The following is a 12,010-nucleotide window of genomic DNA, read 5'->3' as shown; positions in this document are numbered from 1 at the left end:
TATTACTACTGCAGACCACCAGGGATCTTATCATTCATTCTATTACTGCTGCAGACCACCAGGGACCTTATCATTCATTCTATTACTGCTGCAGACCACCAGAGATCTTATCATTCATTCTATCACTGCTGCAGACCACCAGGGACCTCATCATTTATTCTATTACTGCTGCAGACCACCAGGGATCGTATTATTCATTCTATTACTGCTGCAGACCACCAGGGATCATATCATTCATTCTATTACTGCTGCAGACCACCAGGGATCTTATCATTCATTCTATTACTGCTGTAGACCACCAGGGACCTTATCATTCATTCTATTACTACTGCAGACCACCAGGGATCATATCATTCATTCTATTACTGCTGCAAACCACCAGGGATTGTATCATTCATTCTATTACTGCTGCAGACCACCAGGGATCTTATCATTCATTCTATTACTGCTGCAGACCACCAGGGATCGTATTATTCATTCTATTACTGCTGAAGACCACCAGGGATCTTATCATTCATTCTATCACTGCTGCAGACCACCAGGGATCTCACCATTCATTCTATAACTAATGCAGACCACCCGGGATCTTATCATTCATTATATTACTGCTGCAGACCACCAGAGATCTTATCATTCATTCTATTACTGCTGCAGACCACCAGGGATCTCATCATTCATTCTATCACTGCTGCAGACCACCAGAGATCTTATCATTCATTCTATTACTGCTGCAGACCACCAGGGACCTTATCATTCATTCTATTACTACTGCAGACCACCAGGGATCTTATGATTAATTCTATTACTGCTGCAGACCACCAGAGATCTTATCATTCATTCTAATACTGCTGCAGACCACCAGGGATCTTATCATTCATTCTATTACTGCTGCAGACCCCCAGGGACCTTATCATTCATTCTATTACTGCTGCAGACCACCAGGGACCTTATCAATCATTCTATTACTGCTGCAGACCACCAGGGATCTTATCATTCATTCTATTACTGCTGCAGACCACCAGGGATCTTATCATTCATTCTATTACTGCTGCAGACCACCAGGGATCTCATCATTCATTCTATTACTGCTGCAGACCACCAGGGATCTTATCATTCATTCTAATACTGCTGCAGACCACCAGGGATCTTATCATTCATTCTAATACTGCTGCAGACCACCAGGGATCTTATCATTCATTCTATTACTGCTGCAGACCCCCAGGGATCTTATCATTCATTCTAATACTGCTGCAGACCACCAGGGATCTTATCATTCATTCTATTACTGCTGCAGACCACCAGGGACCTTATTATTCATTCTATTACTGCTGCAGACCACCAGGGATCTTATCATTCATTCTATTACTGCTGTAGACCACCAGGGATCATATCATTCATTCTATCACTGCTGCAGACTACCAGGAATAATGTTGTTTGTGGTATACAGTGCCTACAAGTAGTCTTCAACCCCCTGCAGATTTAGCAGGTTTGATAAGATGCAAATAAGTTAGAGCCTGCAAACTTCAAACAAGAGCAGGATTTATTAACAGATGCATAAATCTTACAAACCAACAAGTTATGTTGCTCAGTTAAATTTTAATAAATTTTCAACATAAAAGTGTGGGTCAATTATTATTCAACCCCTAGGTTTAATATTTTGTGGAATAACCCTTGTTTGCAATTACAGCTAATAATCGTCTTTTATAAGACCTGATCAGGCCGGCACAGGTCTCTGGAGTTATCTTGGCCCACTCCTCCATGCAGATCTCCTTCAAGTTATCTAGGTTCTTTTGGTGTCTCATGTGGACTTTAATCTTGAGCTCCTTCCACAAGTTTTCAATTGGGTTAAGGTCAGGAGACTGACTAGGCCACTGCAACACCTTGATTTTTTCCCTCTTGAACCAGGCCTTGGTTTTCTTGGCTGTGTGCTTTGGATCGTTGTCTTGTTGGAAGATGAAATGACGACCCATCTTAAGATCCTTGATGGAGGAGCGGAGGTTCTTGGCCAAAATCTCCAGGTAGGCCGTGCTATCCATCTTCCCATGGATGTGGACCAGATGGCCAGGCCCCTTGGCTGAGAAACAGCCCCACAGCATGATGCTGCCACCACCATGCTTGACTGTAGGGATGGTATTCTTGGGGTCGTATGCAGTGCCATCCAGTCTCCAAACGTCACGTGTGTGGTTGGCACCAAAGATCTCGATCTTGGTCTCATCAGACCAGAGAACCTTGAACCAGTATGTCCTCCAAGTGATCATGAGCAAACTGTAGACGAGCCTTGACATGACGCTTTGAAAGTAAAGGTACCTTACGGGCTCGTCTGGAACGGAGACCATTGCGGTGGAGTACGTTACTTATGGTATTGACTGAAACCAATGTCCCCACTGCCATGAGATCTTCCCGGAGCTCCTTCCTTGTTGTCCTTGGGTTAGCCTTGACTCTTCGGACAAGCCTGGCCTCGGCACGGGTGGAAACTTTCAAAGGCTGTCCAGGCCGTGGAAGGCTAACAGTAGTTCCATAAGCCTTCCACTTCCGGATGATGCTCCCAACAGTGGAGACAGGTAGGCCCAACTCCTTGGAAAGGGTTTTGTACCCCTTGCCAGCCTTGTGACCCTCCACGATCTTGTCTCTGATGGCCTTGGAATGCTCCTTTGTCTTTCCCATGTTGACCAAGTATGAGTGATGTTCACAAGTTTGGGGAGGGTCTTAATTAGTCAGAAAAGGCTGGAAAAAGAGACAATTAATCCAAACATGTGAAGCTCATTGTTCTTTGTGCCTGAAATACTTCTTAATACTTTAGGGCAGGGGTCAGGAACCTTTTTGGCTAAGAGAGCCGTAAACGCCACATAATTTGAAATATAATTCCGCGAGAGCCGTACAATATGTTTAAAGGGCTATTGACAGATCAATCGCTCCAATGTTCACTTAGTACAGCAAGGAATGCTCCTCCCTGCTGTATAAAGCCACAACTGGACTGAAACAATGGTAATTAGCAGTAAAAAAATCAAATAAATAACTTACATTGTGAACTTGCGATGCATGACATCAGTCCAGCAGTCTGGCTTCTTCTTTTTCCTGCGCATGACTGGAAGCTGCCATTCTTCCCACCTGATGTTGAGAGAATGCCAGCTTTGAGGCATTCGCAGAAGAAAGAAGCTGGAATATTGGACATGTCACACAACGCATTGTCAGTTATGTCAATTATCTATTTTATTATTTTACAGCGAATTATTGTTTAGGTCCAGCGGTGGCTTAGTGCAGCAGAGAGGAACACTCCTTTGTGTACTAAGTGACAAACACACACAACTCTGCTACATACAGACAAACACACACAACTCTGCTACATACAGACAAACACACACAACTCTGCTACAAACAGACACACACAACTCTGCTACAAACAGACAAACACACACAACTCTGATACATACAGACAAACACACACAACTCTGCTACAAACAGACAAACACACACAACTCTGATACATACAGACAAACACACACAACTCTGCTACATACAGACAAACACACACAACTCTGCTACATACAGACAAACACACACAACTCTGCTACATACAAACACACACAACTCTGCTACATACAGACAAACACACACAACTCTGCTACATACAGACAAACACACACAACTCTGCTACATACAGACAAACACACACAACTCTGCTACAAACAGACACACACAACTCTGCTACAATCAGACAAACACACACAACTCTGCTACAAACAGACAAACACACACAACTCTGCTACATACAGACAAACACACACAACTCTGCTACAAACAGACAAACACACACAACTCTGCTACATACAAACACACACAACTCTGCTACATACAGACAAACACACACAACTCGGCTACATACAGACAAACACACACAACTCTGCTACATACAGACAAACACACACAACTCTGCTACATACAAACACACACAACTCTGCTACATACAGACAAACACACACAACTCTGCTACATACAGACAAACACACACAACTCTGCTACATACAAACACACACAACTCTGCTACATACAGACAAACACACACAACTCTGCTACAAACAGACACACACAACTCTGCTACAATCAGACAAACACACACAACTCTGCTACAAACAGACAAACACACACAACTCTGCTACATACAGACAAACACACACAACTCTGCTACATACAGACAAACACACACAACTCTGCTACATACAAACACACACAACTCTGCTACATACAGACAAACACACACAACTCTGCTACATACAGACAAACACACACAACTCTGCTACATACAAACACACACAACTCTGCTACATACAAACACACACAACTCTGCTACATACAATCACACACAACTCTGCTATAAACAGACACACACAACTCTGCTACAATCAGACAAACACACACAACTCTGCTACAAACAGACAAACACACACAACTCTGCTACATACAGACAAACACACACAACTCTGCTACATACAGACAAACACACACAACTCTGCTACATACAAACACACACAACTCTGCTACATACAGACAAACACACACAACTCTGCTACAAACAGACACACACAACTCTGCTACAATCAGACAAACACACACAACTCTGCTACAAACAGACAAACACACACAACTTTGATACATACAGACAAACACACACAACTCTGCTACATACAGACAAACACACACAACTCTGCTACATACAGACAAACACACACAACTCTGCTACATACAAACACACACAACTCTGCTACATACAGACAAACACACACAACTCTGCTACATACAGACAAACACACACATCTCTGCTACATACAAACACACACAACTCTGCTACATACAGACAAACACACACAACTCTGCTACATACAGACAAACACATACAACTCTGCTACATACAGAGAAACACACACAACTCTGCTACATACAAACACACACAACTCTGCTACATACAGACAAACACACACAACTCTGCTACAAACAGACACACACAACTCTGCTACATACAAACACACACAACTCTGCTACATACAGACAAACACACACAACTCTGCTACATACAGACAAACACATACAACTCTGCTACATACAGAGAAACACACACAACTCTGCTACATACAAACACACACAACTCTGCTACATACAGACAAACACACACAACTCTGCTACAAACAGACACACACAACTCTGCTACAATCAGACAAACACACACAACTCTGCTACATACAGAGAAACACACACAACTCTGCTACATACAAACACACACAACTCTGCTACATACAGACAAACACACACAACTCTGCTACAAACAGACACACACAACTCTGCTACAATCAGACAAACACACACAACTCTGCTACATACAGACAAACACACACAACTCTGCTACATACAGACAAATACAGACAAACACACACAACTCTGCTACATACAAACACACACAACTCTGCTACATACAGACAAACACACACAACTCTGCTACATACAGACAAACACACACAACTCTGCTACATACAAACACACACAACTCTGCTACATACAGACAAACACATACAACTCTGCTACATACAAACACACACAACTCTGCTACATACAAACACACACAACTCTGCTACATACAAACACACACAACTCTGCTACATACAGACAAACACACACAACTCTGCTACATACAGACAAACACATACAACTCTGCTACATACAGACAAACACATACAACTCTGCTACATACAGACAAACACATACAACTCTGCTACATACAGACAAACACATACAACTCTGCTACATACAGACAAATACACACAACTCTGCTGCTCTGTGGGGCCTTCACCCGCGGCTCGGCGGGTACAGCACCCGCGGCATCGGCGGGGTCAGCACCCGCGGCATCGGCGGGGCCAGCACCCGCGGAATCGGCGGGGGGGGGGGATTGGCAGGGCATACATCTGGGGGGTTAGAAGCAGCTCACCGGGGCCCATAATGGGGAGGCGGGGAGGGCATTTACCCGATTAGGTCACGGTGGAGAGGGGGCCCACACAGCGCCGGACAGAAGCTCGCCTCCTTCATCTGTGGGACTGAGAAGGCGGTAGCTCCGCCCACAGATGAAATTCAAAACAGGATGTCTGCGCGCCTTAAAGTGACGGCGCCGCAGATTGCTGCCGAGGACTGCGGTCCCCGGAACTCGGCCGGGGGCAGCAGAACTATAAAGGCGAGTGGGCCCCGGCCAAGGGACAGGAGAACTGACGAGGCCGAGTGGGCCCCCCCGGCTCTCCAGGGCCCCGGCATTTGCCCGGGTTTGCCGGGTGCTGACGCCGGCCCTGGACGCAGGTGCGTGCTTGCAGACGGCGCGGCTATGCAGGGAGTTATGGGAAATGTAGTCCATGCTCCCTGCCGCTCACCACTGCCGCCAATGCTTATCAGGCCATCAAAGAACTACCAATATCAGCGTGCACCGCGGCCTGATGGAGCGCGGTGCATGCATCCTTCCCATAGACAGGTAGGAGCCCTGTCTGCGAGCCAGATACGGCCATCAAAAGAGCCATATCTGGCTCGCGAGCCATAGGTTTCCGACCCCTGCTTTAGGGGAACCAAACAGAATTCTTGTGGTTTGAGGGGTTGAATAATAAATGACCCTCTGAATAAACTTTTCTCAATTTAAAAAAAAAAAATAAAAAAAGAAATAACATTCTTTTTTGCTGCATTTCACACTTCCAGGCTGATCTACAGTCCAAATGTCACAATGCCAAGTTAATTCCGAATGTGTAAACCTGCTAAATCTGCAGGGGGTTGAATACTACTTGTAGGCACTGTACATGGCTTTTACTCTGTTTCTTCTGTAATGCTGTACCTTAACCCCTTAACGACCGCGGGCCGTAAAATTACGTCCTAAATGACATAATCTTACTGCCCGCGGTCCTCCGGCGGCAGCATGCCGCGATCGGCACACATCTCAGCTGATTTTCACAGCTGAGATGTGTGCCTGCTAGGCACGAGCAGAATCGTTATCTGCTCGTGCCGATTAACCCCTTATATGGCGCTGTCAATACATGACAGCGCCATTATAAGCGCAATCGCGGTAAAGTTTTTACTTACCGCCGAAACCGGAAGTCACGTGACGCGATCACGTGACTCCCGATAGTTGTCATGGTAGTACAGGGTCATGTGATGACTCCTGTACTACACATGAATTGGTTTCACTTTCGCTGTGCCCGGGGCACAGCAAAAGAGAAAGACAGCGTATCTGCTGTTTACAGCCTTCCAGCTGTGATCAGCAGATACTGCAGAGCGATCGGAATGCTGATCGCAATAGCCCCCTAGGGGGACTAGTAAAATAAAAAAAAAAAGTAAAAAAATAAGTTTTAAAAAATTAAAAAAAAACAAAAAAACCTAAAAGTTCAAATCACCCCCCATTCGCCCCATTGAAAATTAAAGGGTTAAAAAAATAAAAAATATACACACATTTGGTATCGCCGCGTTCAGAAACGCCCGATCTATCAAAATATAAAATCAATTAATCTGATCAGTAAACGGCGTAGCGGCAAAAAAATTCCAAACGCCAAAACGACGTTTTTTTGTCGCCACAACTTTTGCGCAAAATGCAATAAGAGGCGATCAAAACGTAGCATCTGCGCAAAAATGGTACCGTTAAAAACGTCAGCTCGAGACGCAAAAAATAAGCCGTCATTGAGCCTAAGATCCCGAAAAATGAGAACGCTACGGGTCACGGAATATGGCGTAAAACGTGCGCCACTTTTTTCGGACAAACTTCCGATTTTTTTTTAACCCCTTATATAAAAGTAAACCTATACATGTTTGGTGTCTACGAACTCGCACTGACCTGAGGCATCACACCCACACATCAGTTTTACCATATAGTGAACACAGTGAATAAAATATCTCAAAAACCATAGTGCTATCGCACTTTTTTTGCAATTTTTCAGCATTTGGAATTTTTTTGCCATTTTCTAGTACACAATATGGTAAAACTGATGGTTTCATTTAAAAGTACAGCTCGTTCCGCAAAAAATGAGCCCTCACATGACCATATTGACTGAAAAATAAAAAAGTTACGTCTCTCAGAAAAAGAATGGCGAAAAAAAAAAACGGAAAGCGAAAAATCGGCCGGTCGTGAAAGGGTTAAAGGGGGATGAAATTAGTATATAAGTAACATAATATTCCTCCTTAGATCTGTGAGATAAAGATGAAGATAAAGACGATCTCCACCTGATCTTCTCTTTACCAACGACAGATAAACAGGAGGGTTTTCTGTGTCCCCATAACTTCCAATAGTGGTGGTCATATGATAGCACTTCTATTTCTCTCCTCTGGATGTCGGGTCACAACAATCAGTCATTGCTCTATATGTGTGATTCGCTCTCGGCTTTCTCTTCTGCGGGTGGAGCTTTTGAGATAAATATCAGAAGCCACTAACTGATGTTAACATATTAACTAGGTCGTGTAAGGATACAGTCAGGGCTGACAGCATGGCGGGAGTGCGGGTTGCAGTAGTCACAGGGGGCAATAAGGGGGTTGGTTTGGCTGTGGTCAGGGCCCTGTGTAAGCAGTTCCAGGGAGACGTGTATCTGACAGCCAGGAACCCCAAACTGGGAGAAGAAGCTGTTAGGACCCTGAATATTGAGGGCTTGTCCCCGCTCTTCCATCAGCTGGACATTACTGACGTGACCGGCATCCGGGCCCTGCGGGATTTCCTGATGGAAAAGTATGGCGGCCTGGACGTGCTGGTCAATAACGCTGGAATCGCATTTAGAGGTAAAGTTACTCCTATTGGAGCAGAAAACCATTATAATGCATACGACGTATAACAAATGCTGTCAGTATATACCATATTTTTCATTTTATAAGATGCACCACAAATATATAGAAAGAAAAAAGGGGTCCGTCTTATAATCCGGTGGTGTCTTACTGAAGGGGGCAGCAGCGTTGGTGGAGTGGGGTCACAAGAGTCAGCGGCGTTGGTGGTGGTGGTGGAGGGCGATGCTGCGGAAGGTGCGACAGGTGTCCCGGATGCTCGCTGTGGGCACTAGTCGACTACGTTCGGGTGTCCGTCTGCAGAAAACGTATATACACGAAAATAGTACAAAACAGTGCACACGCTAACGTAGTGTGCTCCATTACATTACATGACATTGCTCCATTACAGTCAATAGCCCTGTCGCCGCATGCGTCCGAAACACACTTTGGGGGAGGGGTGGTTCGGACGGATGACCTGTGAACGTAAGGCAAAATGCAGTGTGAAAGGAGCCTTAAAAGGAACCTGTCACCACTTTTTTGGTGTATAAGCTGCGGCCACCACCAGTGGGGCTCTTATATACAGCTTTCTAACATGCTGTATATAAGAGCCCAGGCCGGGGGTATAACATAAAAAACACTTTATAATACTCACCTAATAGTCGCTCTGCAGTGGATGAGGGCCTAATGGGCGTCTCCGTTGTCCGGTGCCGGCGCCGCCTCTTTCGGCCATCTTTGTTCTCCTTCTTCTCTAGCCGAGGTGCATGACGGGTCCGACGTCATACACACTCGCCAGCATTCAGGTCCTGAGCAGGGCAGATAAAAGTATAGTACTGCGCCTGCGCAGGACCGGCGAGTGTGTATGACGTAGGACGCGTCATGCACACAGGCTTCAGAAAGAGGACGAAGATGGCTGAAAAGGGAGGCGCCCGCACCGGAGAACGGAGACGCCCATGACACCCTCATCCACCACAGAGCGACCGTTAGGTGAGTATTATAAAGTGTTTTTTTATGTTCTCACAGCGACCTGGGCTCTTATATACAGCATGTTAGAATGCTGTATATAAGAGCCCGGTGGTGGTGGCCACAGCTTATAGGCCATAAAAGTGGTGACAGGTTCCCTTTAAAGATGTGTGATAGTTGGGTGCCACAAGCTTCAGGTCTGATTCTTCCCTGTTCTTGCTGATTATACATACAGACCATAGAAGAAAGAATTGGGGTCCTTGGAGAGGGACAGTCCATTCCAGTTTGCTCTTGTCTTGATGATTTAGGAAATATTTGCACAATGATGTAGACCCAACACGTACTGCTGTGTATCAAACCGAAGGTGCCAAAGCGATAAACACAGGGACCCCAGGACGTCTTCTCTCAGGTGGTTAGCAGTGTGGTGGTCATGGTGAGGAATATTATGGGATCCAAGGCACCAAAACTCCTTTCAGTTATCCAAAAATTCTTTATTTAGCCCCAACTGTGAGGTAACGACCACCGATGTCGCTGTGGAGAAGGTCCACTGCAAAATGAACCCGAAAATGTTACTATGGGACATGTAGTTCCACAAGTCTTGGTATTGTATTTATGGATCAAGTTCTCTTTAGGCCTCCGCCACACATCTGTGAAAACCACGTCCGTGTAAAACGGGACATTTTTCGGGTCCGTTTTCCGTTTTTTAGGTCCGTTTTTATGGTATGTGTGGCCTGCGTGTGTATCCCGTATGCTAGCCGTATGTGCGTGTGGAATGTCCGTGTGTGTGTGAGTGAAATAACTGGCATGTGTGTGTGTTGTCCGTGTGAAATGTACGTGTGTGATGCAAAATGTCGTTACTACATGTCAAAGTAAAATATATCTTTGTACCGTGTTAGCCAGTAGAGATAAAAAAATTGTTTAAAAGAACAGAGAGTCCTCAGTGGTTGATACCTTTTAATGGCTAACTGAAAAGATGGTAATAATTGCAAGCTTTCGAGACTACTCAGGTCTCTTCATCAGGCATGGTATAACACAAAATCTGAAGAGTCACGTATTTATACACAACAGGACTTAGAATAGTGCAGTAAAAATTTTTTACTGCACTATTCTAAGTCCTGTTGTGTATAAATACGTGACTCTTCAGATTTTGTGTTATACCATGCCTGATGAAGAGACCTGAGTAGTCTCGAAAGCTTGCAATTATTACCATCTTTTCAGTTAGCCATTAAAAGGTATCAACCACTGAGGACTCTCTGTTCTTTTAAACAATTTTTTTGTTACTACATGTCGGAAGACAGAGTAGCGGGATGAGAATGAACTCGGGTGAACTTCACCCGACTTCATTCTCATGCCGCGGCTCTGTCTTTGTGCCGTGTACTGATTAGCGGTCACCTGTGAAGGATTCACCGGTGACCGCTAAACCCCCGAGTGACTGAAGTGTCCCCCCCTCTCTCATACTCACCGTTCCCCGATCACCGGCGCTGCACGGCGTTCACACTGTTCCGGCGGGTTTTTCTAATTTGAAAAAGCCGGCCGCTCATTAAACAATCTCGTATTCCCTGCTTTCCCCGCCCACCGGCGCCTGTGATTGGTTGCAGTCACACACGCCCACCACGCTGAGTGACAGCTGTCTCACTGCACCCAATCACAGCAGCCGGTGGGCGTGTCTATACTGTGCAGTGAAATAAATAAATAAATAATTAAAAAAAACGGCGTGCGGTCCCCCCCATTTTAATACCAGCCAGATAAAGCCATACGGCTGAAGGCTGGTATTCTCAGGATGGGGAGCTCCACGTTATGGGGAGCCCCCCACCCTAACAATATCAGTCAGCAGCCGCCCAGAATTGCCACCTACATTATATGCGACAGTTCTGGGGCTGTACCCGGCTCTTCCCGATTTACCCTGGTGCGTTGGCAAATCGGGGTAATAAGGAGTTATTGGCAGCCCATAGCTGCCAATAAGTCCTAGATTAATCATGCCAGGCGTCTCCCCGAGATTCCTTCCATGATTAATCTGTAAGTGACAGTAAAAAAACACACACACCCGAAAAATCCTTTATTAGAAATAAAAAACACAAACAAATTCCCTCATTACCAATTTATTAACCCCGACAAACCCTCCATGTCCGGCGTAATCCACGGACCTCCAGCGTCGCGTCCAGCTCTGCTGCATGGAGGTGACAGGAGCAGCAGAATACACCGCCGCTCCGGTCACCTCCACGCAGCTAATGAGATGAGTAGCGCGATCAGCTGCTGTCACTGAGGTTACCCGCGGCCACCGCTGGATCCAGCG

At 45.4% G+C, this 12,010-nt stretch overlaps 1 protein-coding gene across 1 annotated transcript in view; it reads left to right on the top strand.

Moving 5' to 3' along the window:
* The first annotated feature begins 8,462 nt into the window (after positions 1–8,462).
* The window catches only part of LOC142282208 (carbonyl reductase [NADPH] 1-like), a 36,928-nt gene continuing 33,380 nt past the window's right edge, over positions 8,463–12,010 (top strand). The window contains exon 1 of the mRNA XM_075332947.1: positions 8,463–8,775. Within this exon, the coding sequence (XP_075189062.1) occupies positions 8,490–8,775 (286 nt within the window). The 5' untranslated portion in view covers positions 8,463–8,489. The remainder of the gene's footprint in view (positions 8,776–12,010) is intronic.

Source organism: Anomaloglossus baeobatrachus, chromosome 2 (assembly GCF_048569485.1).
Source record: "Anomaloglossus baeobatrachus isolate aAnoBae1 chromosome 2, aAnoBae1.hap1, whole genome shotgun sequence".
NCBI classification, from domain to species: Eukaryota; Metazoa; Chordata; class Amphibia; order Anura; family Aromobatidae; genus Anomaloglossus; species Anomaloglossus baeobatrachus.
The sequence above is the reverse complement of the archived record's forward strand: the minus strand, read 5'-3'. Positions and strand labels throughout refer to the sequence as shown.